At 44.2% G+C, this 17,251-nt stretch overlaps 2 protein-coding genes across 2 annotated transcripts in view; one reads left to right on the top strand and one right to left on the bottom strand.

Moving 5' to 3' along the window:
• STXBP5L (syntaxin binding protein 5-like) overlaps positions 1-8,107 on the top strand; it is a 188,522-nt gene extending 180,415 nt beyond the window's left edge. Inside the window, exons 22-27 of the mRNA XM_010567473.1 lie at positions 953-1,192; positions 2,146-2,506; positions 3,448-3,613; positions 5,973-6,084; positions 6,468-6,688; positions 7,675-8,107. Of these exons, the coding sequence (XP_010565775.1) occupies positions 953-1,192; positions 2,146-2,506; positions 3,448-3,613; positions 5,973-6,084; positions 6,468-6,688; positions 7,675-7,716 (1,142 nt within the window). The 3' untranslated portion in view covers positions 7,717-8,107. The remainder of the gene's footprint in view (positions 1-952; positions 1,193-2,145; positions 2,507-3,447; positions 3,614-5,972; positions 6,085-6,467; positions 6,689-7,674) is intronic.
• Positions 8,108-16,729: 8,622 nt separating this feature from the next.
• The window catches only part of POLQ (polymerase (DNA directed), theta), a 53,407-nt gene continuing 52,885 nt past the window's right edge, over positions 16,730-17,251 (bottom strand). Inside the window, exon 31 of the mRNA XM_010567683.1 lies at positions 16,730-16,843. Coding sequence (XP_010565985.1) covers positions 16,730-16,843 — 114 coding nt within the window. The remainder of the gene's footprint in view (positions 16,844-17,251) is intronic.

Below are 17,251 nucleotides of genomic sequence, written 5' to 3' on the forward strand. Positions count from 1 at the left end.
GCAGAAAGTATTCCTCTTTTTTGACATTTCTGCTGGCTCTGAAGAGACAGCTTTCTCTTCTGAGCTGTAAGAAGCATAATTTCATACCAGACACAGATCTACTTCATAATGATAGGTTCAGAAGCAAGCCTTTTATCTCAGGTCCAATAACTTCAGCTCTTTCTCCATCTCCAGAACTTCCTGGTCCTCTAGTTGTTACTGTTGCAGAAGAGCATGTGAGGTTTCCAATGATCTAGCCCTATTTTTGACTACAGGTCAGTAGGCAGCAGCAGTGGCACAAATTGTTTTGCAAAGACCATGCTAGCAGCCAGCCCTGCTCTCTTCTTCTTTCTGGCTCCTTTACTCCAGTAACCTGCAGAGCAGGTTTCTCACTTCACCCCCTGGGAAGCCAGAGTCGATTTGCACCCCAAGACATTTTGGATGCTGGGATCAGTTTAGCAATGGGTGTCTTTTCCCCAGAGAGCAGTTATTAATAGCTTGATGATAAACGATGGCTGTGAATGCAGTGCTAGAATGTCCTAGTGATGGAAACAAGAGCAGAGCAAAGGACACATGCTCTGAAGTTGGTAATGGCATCTCCCTTCATGTCCTGCAGCAACGAGATACATGGATTAATTTTAAATGCATTGGTAACATATGGGTCTAAAATTATTTCATGCTATTTAGAACAAGTCCTTTGAGCTAAGGCTGTTGTAAATTCTAATTAGTCTATGCTAATCTCCATAATAAGCAGCTATTTCTAATGCAGATCTAACTGATGAGGTCTGACAGCATTTTCCACACTTATTTATACACTGGCAGCAAACTGGTATTGTGCTAGTATCAGAATGTTTGCTCAGGTTACGAAAACTCTGTATTTTCTGTACTCTACAGGGAGTTTGTATTTGCTGCAGGCTTGTGCCTGTTCTAGGATTGCCAATTTATGCCTGTTTGCTTGTATTTATTTATGCAGAAAATAGGGAAAACTCCTTCAGCCGTTCCCGAAGCTCCAGCGTGTCCAGTATCGACAGGGACTCAAAGGAAGCAATTACTGCTTTGTACTTCATGGAGTCCTTTGCCCGAAAGAATGACTCTGCTGTCTCCCCCTGTCTCTGGGTTGGAACGGGCCTCGGTATGGTCTTAATCCTCTCCCTTAATCTGCCTGCTAGTGACGATTTACGGCAGTCAGAGCCAGTCATGGTGTCGCCAAGTGGTAAGAGTGCAGCTCTTTTCCTGTTTATTATCTGTCTTGGTACAAAAGGGGGAATAACTGGATGATTTTATATGGCCTTTTGGGCAGAAATTTCTCGATACATGTATCAAGCAATGGTCTCTCACTGCATAGAAAGCACACAGGTAAAGATAGATGCTCGTGAGCGACACACAGCTTCGTGAACAGAGACACTGTGGTTGTGTTAGTTCCAAAGATTACCTTATGTCGTGGGCAAAATTACATGTTTCTTGGGAGGATAGGGAAATTAGCAGAGTTCCCTCATATTGTGAAATTACAGTCCTGTGTACAGCTCTGATGCAATCCTATCTGGGATGCTGTGAACAGTTTGGCTGTCTTACTATCAGAAAGCTGGAGAGAAGCAGAAGGGAGTTCAGGAAACAAAAACATTGGCAGGTTGATGTGCCAGGAGAGATCCTTGGCTGAGTGAGTGACAGATGGTGTAGCAGAGAGAACAGAGGGCTGAGAGAGGTCAGGTCTGAGGAGAGGCAGCATGTGCTTAGTATGTTTAAAGCAAAATAATGACAAAAATCGGAGAATGCATAGGAATAGAGGTTTCCCACCCCTGGTTTGTTTAGAAAAACGATGCTGGAAGGTCACCAGACTAAGAGGAGCAATTTTACTACTGGGGCATAAATAACCTACTAGTATAATGTAGAAATAAACAACAGCCTATCTTTATGGTATTCAATAGCTTGTATTATATACATTATTTGATACTGGCTGCCCAAGACTTTTTCAGTACTGGCAGCCTGTTTGTTCACCTTCTTGTGTGGTCAGGAAGAACTGAGCAAGCAAGACTTGTCACCTTAGCTAGATGAATGTGTTTGCTCTGTTTACAAAAGCTGAACGTCAGCTGTGCTGCACGCATTCACAGTACTGACAACCAGTTTAATTGTGGTGCCAGTGTCAGTGACAGGAATTACATTTTGCAGGCACAGTTCTGACACTGAAAGGAGCCGTGCTGACCTTCGCGTGCTTGGACTGCATGGGGACGTTGACACATCCACCGTATGAAGTATGGAGGGACCCACACAGTGCTGACGATGGTGAAAAAACAAGGAAAAGGAAACTTGTCATGCATTCCCCTTCCTCCTCCCAGGATATGGGTGATCATCAATTTGCAGTCATTTGTTCAGAAAAACAAGCCAAAGTCTTCTCATTGCCTTCCCAAACATGTCTTTATGTCCACAACATCACCGAAACGTCCTTTTTATTGCGAGCAGATGTGGTCACCCTCTGTAACAGCGTCTGTCTGGCGTGCTTTTGTGCCAATGGGCACATCATGACACTGAGGTACTTATCTAACTAATCTTGTGGCAAAATTAAGCAAGGAGGTGGCACAGTGCAGTCACGTTCCGCTTGTGTTTACTCCAGAGTCTCTGATGCTTTGCGTTCGCTCCCTGGTGCGTGCGTTTAATCCCCTGCCTTGCCCGCTGCCATACCTCTTCCTTGGCAGCTGCACAGCAAAGCAAACTCCTTTATTTCATAGTAATCCCCCACCCATGACAATTTGATGGCTGATGACTTTTAACTGTCATCAAAGAAAACCCTGATAATTTTGCTCAGTTATGGTAAGTCAGGTATAGAGAAGTATAGAGAAACTCGGGTATAGAAAGGGTACTGTTTATCTAGTGTGAAGTAGCAAGTCCCCTGCTTGCTGTTACAGAAGATTTTGTGCTCAGAGCACCTGGTTTCCCTTACTTGTCATCTCCACCAGTGAGCTGGCTGTGCAGTACCCCTGTAGAAGTGCCCTCAGCTTGCCGCACCCCCTTCCCCCAGCCAGACCATTTAAATTTGGGGAAGTGCCATCCAAAATGGCAAACCAGGAGAAGCTGGAGGGACAGCAAAGGCAGTGCTGGAGCCTTTGTCCGCAGGGTGCAAGCAGGGCCCTGCCGTCGCATTTCCCGCAGCTGCCCATGCGATAGCTGGGGCCAGGCCTTACCCTGCAAACTGCCCAGACAATGTGGCACAAGCTGTACTGTCATATGCGCGTCCCAAATCCAGACAGTAACAGAATCCTAAGGGTCATTGAGGCAAGGCAGCTGAAACTTCTCTGTGCAAGAAAACAAAGTACGACAGGAAGGCAGCCTGATTATGGCGGGATTTTTCAGCTTAGAGCTGCACTTTAACTATTCCAGTTATGAAGAGCATAAACTTAAATGTTGGTTTAAAATGCGGCCGCAGAGCAGGTGTACCGCGTGTGGCAACTAACCTGGGTATCTGCTTCTCTTCAGCTTGCCCAGCCTTCGCCCACTGCTGGACATCAACTATTTGCCTGTAACAGACATGAGGATAGCGCGGACCTTTTGTTTCACTAACGAAGGGCAAGCTTTGTATCTCAGCTCTCCCACAGAGATCCAGCGCCTGACATACAGCCAGGAGATGTGTGACAATCTGCAGGTAAGGCTCAAACCCTTACTTTGGTGCTTGTGTGGGAGGGCCAGTGGCCTGACTCATCAGATGTAAATTGCCGCGGGTTCACTGCTGGGTTTTAGTATTTGAAGTGAAGGCTGTGCTGCGGGAGCAGGAGAGACGTGTTCCTTTCCACTTGCCCTGGCTGAATGGTGCCACAGCAGCAGAGAGAGGTCAGCAGCTCTGTCACCATTTGTACTTTTTCATGACACTGTCACTTTGGTCCTGTGCCCTAAGGGCTGGCCTGAGCCTAGAGCCTGCCCGCGCGTAACTGCAGTCTCTGTACAGAGGCAGGTTTGTGCCCAAATGGGACTCTTAGCAGCCTGCTTCTCTCAAAGTCCTACCGTACAAAAGACCAACTGTTAAAAATGACTGAAGGGAAAGCAGGGGAAGCTACAAATGGACAGCAGCTACAGCGGTTGGTACCGGCATGTGTCCAACCACACAGCAACTGCCTCAGTGAAAATATAAATTCCTTCCCATGTTTTTATCATTTTTTATCGTAACTCTAAAAATACCTTAATACCTGCAGCTTTCCATAGATAGGTGGGAGCATGAGACAAACCAGTGTGCTTAATATCAAAAAAAAAGCTCTGTTTTAATATATTTTTTAATTATTTACCATTGTTTTTACTCCAATAATTGGTACTCCCCTTCTTCCACATGAGGAAAGCATCTACCGTTGTACATTAAAACACAGTAGCTATAGAAATGGTCCAATTAAAATAATTTATTTTGAGCAAAAGGTCTTTACAATGTTAGATTTGGGTTGGTTGGGGTTTTTTAACAATGAAAATGCAAATTAAAAAGTCATTTACTGAAGAGGAGGAATTGTGAGAGGTTACAGGGAGAAACATGAGTAATAAAAGGGAAAAAAAGAGGGGGAATAAGTTCTAGGTTATATAATTAGCACTGAACTAGGATAGAAATATAAAAGAACTGGTCCTGCCAGCACTCATTATGCCCTAGGGAATAACATGTGCTGAGCTGCTCAACTCCCATCACAGCACTGTCTGTCTCAAGTCTGAAAAGGCACTGCGAGGGTGAGCATTGCCACAAGCTTCTGCGCATCCGGGAAGAGATTATTTTGCAGGGAACCGATTTTTAAGTGATCGAAAGGTTTGATCAATGTATCTTAGAATATGGACCTATAGTGAGAGGCTGTTACAAGCTAGATTTTTTTTTTTAATTAACCTTAATAGCATCATACAACAACCAACCCAAGGGAAACACAGTCCTTGCTTCTCTGTACAGTCAGACTGTGGCTGCTTGTATCTTGGCTTTTATGCAGAGAGGACAGTAAAAGACTTGCACAGTCATTATGTGTGTACAAAAAGCAGATGACCCCATATCACCTGCTACCTAGGAAAATAAAGCCAGGCTGCATGAGAGCCTCCACTTAGGCTTGAAGGGCTGCAGTAATTTTTCTCCCCAGAGCAGGTGACAGTGCAGAGGAACAGTAAGTGTGAGTCACAGCGCCGTCCTAGCACTCAGCCTCCCAGGAGCCGAGCGCTTTGTGCAGCACAACAGCTGTATCTGCCTGTTGAGGCTTCGATGAGCAAACACAGAGCTGAGCAACAGGGCAGCAACTGTTCTCAGTGCGCACAGCCTCACTGGTTTCAAACGCTAATGGGGCTGCACGCTTTCTTTATCAGTTTTATTCTGGAGAGCCCACTTTTCCTAGTACTGCTGCAGGTAAATCTGAGCCTGAGATTTGTTTGGGTCGACTGCTCCAAGATCCATGGCACCATGGCAGTGCCTTCAGCAGACGTGCTCATTTAGCATTGCTGATGGCACTGCCAACGTGCACAGCAACAGCAGCGGGGAGAGGTTGTATGGAAGGTGATGGGATTTTGTCAAAAAAAAAACCAACAAAACCCCACCAAACTCTCTGAACTGCTAGCAAGCAGTGAACTCGGGTACGCTATAAAGAGAAAACAGAGTGACTGCTCTGCTTGCCTGGATAATCACTAAAGCAAAACACATAATTCACAACAAATTGTTTATTCAATTATAGTGTTGCCTCTGCTGTTTCCAAGCGAAATGTGATCTTATCACTGATATTTTCACTCTGCATTGCTTGTAAATTTTTTTCTCTGTGGTAATGAATGTAAGACTGGGCCATGATAAACCAAGTCCCTTTGAAAGCTTGAGTGAATCTAGTTAGCCCAAGTATTTGCCTGTCATGAAACACAAATGTTAAGTACTCAGTACTGTTCACATAACAGACTCTTTGAAAACTGGTTTAGATCCAATGCATGTGGCTTGTTAATGCAAATAAAGAAATCACTTAGAACTGCTTTCATCTCACTAATTTTTCACATGGATTTTTGTCTGACTTTACTAGGACATGCTTGGGGATTTGTTTACTCCTGTGGAAACACCAGAAGCCCAAAACAGAGGCTTTCTCAAAGGACTTTTTGGAGGAAGTGGACAAGCTTTTGACAGAGAGGAGCTCTGTAAGTAATTTATTGGGGTTGGGTGGGTTTTTTTGCAGAAATCAATTCACAGGATCCTCTGCCCTTGTGATTTAGGAATGGAGCGGTACCCAAGATTTAGATCATTGATGAAAAAATAAAGACAACCTCATGAAGAAAGGGGAGAATCCTCAGTTGCCTTTCCATGATTCTTTCACCTTGGCAGCTTCTTTTGAACGAGTAAGGGCGGGGGGGCCCAGGACTGCACTGTAGATGTGCCGGTGCACAGAGCAGAGTCTTCCACATGTGCCATCTGCACTTCAGATGGCATCACCACTGCAAGGCTGCAGCCCTAGGGTGAGCAGCACTGACAAAGCCATGGCCAGGAACTCATTCCTGTCCATTTGTCTGTTTCTCCTTTGCAGTTGGCGAGGCCACGGCAGGAAAAGCCTCTCGCAGTCTTGCCCAGCACATCCCTGGATCAGGCGGAATTGAAGGTGTGAGAGGAGCCGCAGGAGGAGTCATTGGGGACTTGACTCGTGCACGCATTGCCCTTGATGAGAGAGGACAGAAACTGGGAGAGCTGGATGAAAGGACTGCGAGCATGATGGCCAGCGCAGAGGCATTTTCCAAACATGCGCACGAGGTAGGGGCCCCGGCACCACACACCCCAAACCAGGAACTGCCCATCCTGCAACTGAGCCTTTGCTTCCCTTTGGGAAAGTAAAGTACGGTTCTCCCCACTCACCCAGTCGTGGTGTTTTAGGTGTTCTAGGCCATTTTTCCTGCTCCCAAACAATGAGAATGCCAAAAAGACACTTCCAGTGTACACCCCTTCATTTCACATTTTCATAAATGAGCATCCATTGTTAGCCTCTGAATTTAGAACATGGCACTTCTCATCTCTTGCCTTTCTCACTAATTCATTATGATTTTTTTTTAAGCCACTTAGTGCAGCACATCTATGCAGGTAGGTGGATGTGTATGTAGGAACCTTTACAGATCTTATTGGGAAGAAGAGGAGAACATTTCTAGTACAACACTGTGGTACAGTTATATAGAATAGGGCTTGCCTGGAATAGACAGCTTCTATGCTTAGAGCTGGAAATGGAAAGCTCTTCTATCCCACGCTGTTAAGGCTGGGAATCAACTGAAGTGATTTTTCCTTGATGATAAAACAACATTAAAGAATACTTGCCCAGATTTTTCATTTAACATGCAGCACACCTCCGGACAAGACCTTTACCTTTTTATTGGCTTTTGTGAGGCAAAAATATGCAGAAAGAGCGTGCCCTGAAATGCAAGAAGTTTATATATTCAGGGCATATCTATTATGCTCCATAGATAAGCTTATCTCCATAGCAGTAAAACGCAAGTTCCTGGTTATACCCATACCTCTGTACTTTTTGCAGAAGAAAAGTAGTTAAAGATCCTCAGGAAAAATCTTAACAATTATGGAATTAAATACAAGGTCTCAGTGGACTCAAGACCTGGTGACTGTTAGTAAAGTACTGCATTGCTCTTCCTTTTTTACTTATGAAGTTTGTGACAGTTAATGGGCCTAGGTCATGTGCAATACCTTGTATGCAGAGCAGTGTTTTATATCTCTTTGTTTGTTTCCCATTGCTGTAGGTGATGCTGAAATACAAGGACAAAAAGTGGTACCAGTTTTAGATTTTCAAAGCAGCTGCTTGTGGCTTTAAGAAAACTGTTCAGGGAAGCAACATTCATTCCTAAATCTACCAGTCACTGGCCAGAGACAGTTTTTTCTCCTAGAAGATGTTTTCCTGTTACTATTATTGGATTCATCACAGTAGGAGTCAAGGAGAAATTTTACAGACCATGACACGGAACCTAAGAATCATGTGGGTCTTACTCCAACAGCTGGCTCATGCGATAGCCAATTTTTTTCCAAAAGGAACTCAACCATCACTGTGGCATGTAGTTTTGCAGAAGCTGTAGGTATGAACTGTGGGGAGTGCGTCTGGTTAAAAACTATTCTGTACAAACTCGAATGTTAATGCACTTATAAAACTTTGCATGACTAATTGACATCTTAAAAAAAGAAATTGAAAGCATGTTGTGACCGAAGAAAAATGGGATTTATTTCTATTCTGAGAAAAAAAACAAAAAAAAAACCTTAAATGGCAAAAATCTTTATTTTTTAAAAGTGACATTACAAAAAAGCCAGTACATTTCAAGCATGTTTGCTACTGTTCTCAACATAAAAATGAGTTGAGCTGCATTTTCTTATGTTATTTATTTCCCTTGAAAAACCTTGCTTGAAATCAGTGCTGTTTAACTCCTATCAAAAGAATAAGTAACTTCAAAATCCTATGCCCAAAATTTACAGATTTTTTCAAGCAGCTAGACAGGCACTATCTGAAATGAAAACACGAGCATAGATGGTTTATTTGCAATTCAGAGCACATGAAATGTCATCCTTATCTGTACTTTTTAAAATGTGCTCAAGAGTGATCTCGGTTGTCCTTGAAGGGGGGCTGTGGCGTTTTTCATCCCTGTGGTGTCTGTATCACTTGGTTGCCTTATTTCTCAGCAGCAGGAATAGAAAACCAGCTTAGGAAAGGCAAGATGGGAAACCGCAGGATTACAAGTTGGAGAGTCTGTCAAGTTCTGCTCACAGAAGCTACTTAGGAGCTTGCAGAGCAGTGATTTTTTTGTGGGTTTTTTAAGTGGTCAGTTGAGATTATGCTAAGGAAACTGCACAGTAACCCCCTGCAAAGCTGGAGGGGGGTGGGGGGAGCAGATCACAGCAGCACAACTAAACAATGGGCATGGGGAGGAGCATGAAAAACAACTGTCAACATACAGCCCTGAATTGGCACATATATAAAGTGACACCCCAGGTGCATGGCCATTGGCTTCCTGCTCACACTGCTAAAAGTTATTTCCTTCTGCTTCAAAGCAGCTTGTTTGGTTTCTACAGTGAACTCTGCAGAAAACTCTCCAACCTGCAGCTACAGAAGAGAACAGTAAGTAGAACCTGTTACCTGTCTACACACAGAGATTCCCAGTCCATGAGTGTGCTGCGGTAGCCTACAAGAGCCTGACTGCCACACAGGTCAACTGTTAAGTTAGAAATTTTTCCAAGATTGGCTTGGAAACAAGGCACTGAAGGCTTGTCTTCATGTGCCTGGACATCGTTTCAAATTAGAAAAGGGAAGTGAGGAAAAGGTGGAAAAGCAGCATTTAAAATTTTTCTATACGAGAAGAGTGACATCCTCTGTCCCTTCAAGGAGTCCTGACAGACAGTGATGCAGACAGGCACCATCCCTCTCCTAACTGGGCCTTATCTTCACTGGTGTTTAAGTCATCCCAGTGTTCAGATGATCTCTCTCAAAGATGCCTTTCCCATACCCTTCCTTTTCTTACAATAAAATGGAGCCCAGGAAATTGTACAGTCCAGAAGTCCAGCTTCACTATCAGCCCAGCTGCACAAGTTAAAGGGTTGGAACAGGTTTGAGGTGTTAAGTTTTAAATTCACATTGTAGCACAACAGGAATTTCATGCTTTACACGATTTCTACACTCGTCTGTGGGCAACATCAAAGTGATGGCCCTGACAGGTCTAGCGAGACTCTCTGTCACAGGAGAAACTGCTCTATAATCGTGAGAACTGTAGGAACTTGTTGGGAAGAAAGTCAAAGCCCAAGCAATGCCTAGGTTTCTGCTGAGAGTTAAGGAACCGGAGTTGTCCGGATGTCTCTGTGCGTGTGTGTGTTTGAGGAAACTGCAAACTCACCACTCTCTCTGATGCCAGTAGGAACTGGGTTGGGGAACTCCTTCCAGTGGCCCAGTCACAGAACTAGCTGCTTGCATGTGTGAGGAAGCATCACTGTAACCAGGCATCTAGGGTGAGAAATAAATGAGAACATTATAGCAATTCTATCTTCTGTTTAAATGTACATTCACTCTACATGTGCTCTGGCCTGTACTCCAAAACCACTAGTCTCTGGGCAACAAAATCATTTCAGGCAGCAGAGCACTCACTCAAACTCTCCAACCAACTTTCTAGCCCTTATTCTTCCTGCCTTCTCTGCTTTTTCAGAGAAGCTGAGCAGTTAATACGTTGTTAATACCAAGCCAAGGCTGCCCCACCAGCCTTTGTCCTGTACCTAGCTCTGCGCTTGCTTCTGCACCAAGGCGGTGCAGCTGGAAAGGCCGTTACCAGTTCCATCATGGCACTTGGGCCCCATAGCCTGTGGGTGTAACGTTTCCACTACGAACTGGTGTAACGCAGTCAGCCTTTACGAACACAGCCCTGGCGCTCGGGCAGCGGTTGGTTCGCTTCGATGACAAGGCAGCTACCTGTTCTGCCTAAGTTTTCGGCTGTACCCCACGTGGGTGGCTAACATTGCAGAGAGCCCTGTTACCTTGATTTCAGTGGAAATGTCTTCAGGCTGGAGCTAGAGCCTGCTCACTCGTTTGAGAATCACATCTGAAATTTAAGAGCAACTTTTAATTGCTAATCACTCCAGCATGCCCAGAGAGAAAAGTGTCTTCAACAAGTCTTTTACACAATGCCTGACTGACTTTGGCTGCCAACAGTCTCTAGCTTAACACCAGGGGGAAAAAAAAAAAAAAAAACACCAAAAAAAACAAAAAAACCCCCACCAACACCTGCCAGTAGATTTCCATTTGCATTTTTATGCAACAGAGAAATGAAAATTTAGCATCCCTCAAACTTTCAATTTTTAATACTAAACTTTTAAGCAACTTTTCTCTAGTACTCCCCATCAGGTCACAGCTGTATCTTGCTTTCCACTATTACTTATTTTAGATATTTCCAGACAGTTACAAATTACTACTTCTGTTCAGTTCACCACCTGTGACTATAATTATCAATTTTCTTGTAGTCTGTAGAGATCTAAAAAGTTGTATATGTTTGTATATAGAACATTCTATATATATAAATATATATATGTAATGTATATGTTGTATAAGTTTGTTAGTGCACACTGTTAAATGCTTTCTATCAAGATTTACCATGTATGTGGGAAAAAAAACTTCACTTAAAAACTTCAGTGAGGGAGGAAGAACTCTTGCCTGGTTGATTTATTGTGAAATGAGGGGGAGTGTGGGATTCTTGAAAGGCCTGACCTGAACACGCTACTAAAGGCTGTTAGTGAAAGGCATAAAGACACAGAATTCCAAGCAACGAGCACAGCATCTGACCTGACTTGCTGTAAGAAAATTGAGGACACGAGCTGCCCTTGGATGTTGAAATCATGTGCTTTCACCTTTCCCACTAAGACAGCGCCACCTCAAGCTAAATCCTAAACTTAGACATATCTTTAACATCGCAATCCTCCATTACAATAGACCAGATTGGCTGGAAATATTACCTCAATTTAAAATGCTTTTTGTTCTTTTGGATACCTTGTTCCCTTACATTCTTCTTTACAGGAGCTCTCTGTCACAGCCACATCCAAAACCGGACACAGAAAACTTCCAACAGTGCACACACGCCTCTGGGTTTGACCAGGTGTGTTTAATCTTATGCCTAGAGCTGTAGATAGAGTATGCAGAGAAGATACATTAAATTACATTATCTATATATGTTTTCAGAGTTTGCAAGTCTTCAATGAAGTACAAGCTATTTTATAAAAAAAAAAATCCATTCCTAGAGTTTTAACTTAAGCTTCAAATGTTGAATTAAAAGACATGATAAAGGAAACTTTGAGAATCAGTTTTTGGTTTGTATAATTACCTGTTTTCTAAATTTTTGAGTTCAATTACTTACATCAATTAGATATTCCCTATATTACCAGAATATAGCTTGTTACACAAATATTTAAACAGAAATACTCCATTTACTACACATAGTGTATAAAATTATCACATACAGAAATTCTCTGAAAGAGTTTACACGTTCCTTTTACAGAAGCCCATTACAGCACACACGTTGTGGCGTCAAAGAAGGTATGCATACAAAAATACTTTTTTCAGTCTACAATTTAAGAAGTGAGGAAAATGTTGCAGCTTAAATGAGAGCTGTGTTCAACCTCAGGACTCCTCCATTTACAAACTGCCCATAGTGTAACACAGGCAAAAAGCTGGATTTCAGTTAATTGCACCCCTTAGATACCCTGCCCTACATCTGTTTCCATAACCTAAAGGTGAATTCAAGCACAGTGTATTTTGGTCTTGAATGTTTTTTTGCCTTGGTTTGGTCTTAGTAAGAACACACTCTCTCTCATTAAGGAACTACGTGTGGCCATCTGTAGTCAACTCGTCATCTTAGGTGTATAAGCAATAGTCACGTAAATGAGTGTTTCCATTCATGTGTTTTGTTTTGTGATTAAATCAACAAATCAGACATTGTACTTTTTTAAATAGCAACCAATATTCAGATTCAATGTCAAGGAAATGTGGACAGAATATGTGTGGGGTTTGTTAATGAGTCATTACCTGTATCTCAGAACGAAGGCTAATCTGGGGTGAACCACACACGCCTGCGCTAACCATGTCCTGTTTCCACAGGTATCCTAAATCGGCATCACAAAAGGAAAACTAAGGCATCTTTAACTGAGGCTGTTTTGAATCCCCAGTAACAACCAAAAAAAAAGAGGGAAAGAAAATAAAGAATTGGTATTAGTTGGTGTTGATCTCTTTTTTTTTTTTTTCCAACCTCTACTCCTAGATTCTTTTAGTATTTCAAAGGTGCATGGTTTACGTAAAGACTTTGGGTGAAGTTAACGCTACCCCCAGGGATACGGAAAATGCAGCCATGGTTGTCGCTGGGTGGGGACGGCCACCTCCCTTCCTCCAGCAGCTCACGCAGGGACAAAACCCAGACCCCAGCTACTGTTCCTGTGCTTTACTGCAGGGAGCTCACATGGTGTCACGCTCATAACCCCGATCCCAGCCCCAGGAACATTAGCTGCATTAGCCGGGCTTCTCAGCCAGCTGAGGGCAGCCTGCACATCACTCACTTACTTCCATGTCAGGCTAAAAGCAGTCACCTACAAGCTGAACTCTCAAAAGGGCAGAAGCGAGCTCATTGAAAGGCACTTATCAACAACACGATGGAGTTGTTCTGCCAGGAGAAGCGCAAAAACGTCAGCCAAAGCTGCTGAGCATCCAGCTCCCTCTTTTCAGCTAGGGATTTAGAGGAAAAAACACCACAACTCTCTTTTTAGTGAAATACAGGTAGCACAGGAGAAAGGCAATATGACCAAACCAGATCAGATTATGTGTGTGTCATGTTTTGTCACCTGCCTCCCTCCCACCACTGCCCAGCTGCAAGAACACCCAAGGAGCACTTGCAGTAGGCAGGGACCAAAAGGAAACCTGCAGCAGAAAGACCAAGGCAAAACAAGCTTGCGGTCTGCGTGCAAGGCAAAGGACTGAGTAGCTGTATCAAACATCAGTGGCAGGAGTTCCTGCTACCACATCCACAGAAGTTCTGCCCTATACCAGTAGTAAATAGGCCAAATCAAAATTTGAGTCGTTTCGACAAGTGGATATGAACCAAACAGAACAAGGCTGCTCGACAGCCCAAGGGGCCGGGCTCTCCCTGCGAGGCGCCAGGTCACGCAGGTTCACGTGAGGTGAAGACAAGGCATTCCTGGTGACCGCAGGTCACGACTGGGTCCCAACCCAATGTCTTTTGGCAGACAGACACCCACCTGCTGGTGCAGCAGCCAGGCAAGGGCAGCGCAGGGCGCAAGGCAGGACTAGGCTGCAGTAGCAACTCCGTACACACGGAGGGACAAGGCTGCTGTAAAAGAAACAGAACTCCTACCCCTTCCGTAGCCTTCATCCGTCATGTTCTCGGGCTTGCCAGTCCCCATGTGTTACTGCACACGCTGGGCAGCGCCAGCTAACAGGAGGCAGGAGCGGACTGCAAAGAGAGGCACAAACCAGCTGAGGAACAGGGAGCGAACGCGATCAGATGCATCCCGTCCTGTCTACAAGAAGAGAGTAAGCTGCACTCCAGTTATCAGATCCTGAACTAGAAAAAAGCCCGGTTTCCAACTAAACACAGGCCTCAGCCCATTGGGGGGGGGGGGGGGGGGGGGGGGGGCTCACAGGAAAAAATGAGTAACACAAGCAGCCAACCTCCTTCTACCAACCTGATAAAATAACAGGTATCCTCTCCTGCACTGTTGTAAGCTTACCTGACCTAAGCCCTCTTCTGCTTCCCCTGCTTAGTCTCACTAATGGTTCAAGTCTCATCAGAATTAAGGAACATAAATAGCAGCAATCAGGCAACAGCTCAGAGCCACTTCTACTATCATGACTCAAACACCACAGCCACCTTGCTTACAGAGCAGCGGCCACCTTTTGTCATCTCATCAGCTCTAAATTACTGCTTAATTAAAATGAACTCACTGAGTTTGTTTAGCAAAATAAGTTTAGTTCTGTGTCAATCCCCTTATTGATTAGCATCACCCCTGTCTAGAGAGCTTGTTGGGAACTACGCGTGAGATCCGTCCTTCCAAAATTCTAAAGACAGTAAGTGGGGGGGGGAAATATTGTAATGTGCTGAAGAACAAGCAACTCAAATTAGCACAGCTCCAGTGAGGCCTGAAATACAGCACAGGTGTGTCACCGCAGGACACCCCGGGACAGGAAATCATTAGGCCCTGTGCATTGGTAATGAGCTCAACCCAGCACCTTCACAGGCAGAGCACACAAATGGTCAGACACCAGGGTGCTGAGGCTCAGATCTGTTAATAATAAAAGCTTTAATAAGCTAAGAAAAGAAACAACTGTCTTACCAACCGAATGCTGTGGATAAAGAGCTCAGCCATCAGGTGACAGATGTGGTAGAAAACCACAGCATAGAGCAGGCAGGAAGGAAACAAAAAAATCTCAGTGTAAAGTGAAATACAAAACAGGAAAGCAGGCCCCGTCAGTGCTGAGAAGGGCAGTCAAGGCATCCTCACCCGGGGCTTTGACTCAATACCACGTGTCCATTTTGCTGCCCAACAGGCAGGTGGCGGATCAGGGTCCAGGATGCGGCCTTTTGTACGCAGGCCCCATTAACATCTTTTAAAACTCACCATGTTCTTGAAACCTCGGTGCCGGGTACTTCTGATGTCAGGATAATGGCCACGCCAAAAGCGCGGCATCTGAAGTTAACAAGCTCAAGCACGCTATTGGGCTGTTGAAAGCCAAGTATGCATCCTCTCAGATCAGGCTATAAAGGCAACTTCAAAAGTACACTTCTTCAAAGGGATCTGGCAGAAGTTCAGAAATGAAAGAATAATTAGGGGCTTGAAAATTTCTCACAGGAGGCAAGAATGGAAAGATGGAGATTGCTTACATAAGGGAGGAACTGCAGAAGAAAGACCTGATAAAATAGAGGCATAAAGGTGGTGACAGGAGGCACCTGTCATCCCTTTCTTGTACCACACAAGGGCTACACGATGAAAATAACAATTCAAGGTCAGGCATTGTATGAAGTTAACAAAACCAGCTGAACTTGTACAACCATTGCAACCGTCTGGAAGGGAAACAAAACCACATGAGGTGAGGTTTAGCCAGACCAGAAGGTATTAGTGAGGAGAGTAACGCCAAACAGTGGCAGGTTAATTCCCTGCGAGCTCCTTCCTTGCTTCCCCTTTTGAAACATCTGATCCCAGCAGCTGACCCGAGTCAGCCTTGGGACCAGCTCAGCTTGACAAGCCCAAACTCCCAGAAAAACTTTCTGCCTGATTGCAGGGATGGAGTCCGACACTGAGGCAAAACGTGAGGGAAATCTGAGCAGTTTTTAGCGAGGCTACCAACAGGCAGGGTATGAGGCTTCCCTAGGAGACAGGTCTCTGAACGAAGAACCACAGATCACCCACCAGCGTTCAGCAACACCTCTCTAACACACCAGAGAGCTCAAACACCAGCAAGGCTGTCACTTCAGCTGGCTGACTGACATACTTTCTTTTCCTTCACAAAGATACAAATTGCCATTAAGTTTTTAACCAAGTGAGTTTCAGTCTTTAAAAAAGGATGTTTTTGCTGGTGATTGTTAACTGTAAGAGAGTCCAAACAATATCCCTCTCAAGGCCAGTTTGCAAGCTAGCAGTAGGATGAATTACAGCAGTCAGTCACCAAAATGCTTTCCTAAAAATCAGAGGCCAACCAAGCACCGGTTCCACTCACTGTGAACACTGCACAGCTGCTCAGTGAGAAATCCAGCCAGCTGTAAAGCCATTTCCTGGCTTTCCATGAAAGGCACCTGAATATCAGCAGCAGAATTCAGTACAAAACAATCCTAGCAGAGGCCTGTAAAATTCAACATTAAGTGCAAACACAATGACTTTTTTTTGTCCTAGACACAATTACACACAAGAACTGCAACATTACCTTTGTGCCTTGTTTTAATACAATATTCCAGCTTATTTCGTATGTAATAAATTCATTAGGCTTCAGGGTTTTGTTTTAAATTACAAGATGAAGCATATTTTAACAGAATTCATTTAAATACTGTGCTTTTAGCAATCAATAATTTCACAGTTCTGTAAACATGCTTCACTGTGCCATCTGACCTTCGAAGGGTTTGGCTTGGTGAATTCATACCAGCTTCCGCCACTCATTTCAGAAGGCAGTAGAAACACGATACAGGAGGATCGCACCGCGCACAGGTCTGTCACAGGCCCGTGCCCTGCCCAGTCCGTGGTGCCTTCCGCCTCGCCACACACACGGGAAAGCTGCATTTCATGTCAGAGCTCCAGGTCCTGCAGGTCTCCCCAGCTAGGTCCAATTTTCACTTTAACATTCAGTTTTACCGACAGTTTCATGGCGTTTTCCATCTCGTGCTTGACAATCTGAGCGACCTAGAAGGAAACGCTAAACATCAGATGTACACCTAACTTCAGTGCTCTGTTTTTCTGTCAATAGCTGGGGTGGCCGGACAGCCGGATTCCTCTCCTGTGTTTATTTGCACTGACTTACCACTGACAGAAATGCAACCAGTTTAATCCTAATTAGGGTTTATGAATGGAGAAACTGTATAAAGCCAGTAACACTTTATGCAGCAGAGAGTTGTGACTGGTTCCACACTGTTTAAGACTACTTAAAAAAGAGGCAAGATTAAGTTTCCATTAAACACTTGAGAGTCCTGCCGAGTCTCCCCTTTCACCCAGCAACATAATCGTGTTTCATGGAGTCTGTTCTGAAAATGTCAATGTACTGAAAGCAAGACACAAAACAAATACACCTGAGGCAAAGAATGGTGTTCCTCC

Source organism: Haliaeetus leucocephalus, unplaced genomic scaffold, assembly GCF_000737465.1.
Source record: "Haliaeetus leucocephalus isolate CR32 unplaced genomic scaffold, Haliaeetus_leucocephalus-4.0 Scaffold228, whole genome shotgun sequence".
Classification (NCBI taxonomy): domain Eukaryota; kingdom Metazoa; phylum Chordata; class Aves; order Accipitriformes; family Accipitridae; genus Haliaeetus; species Haliaeetus leucocephalus.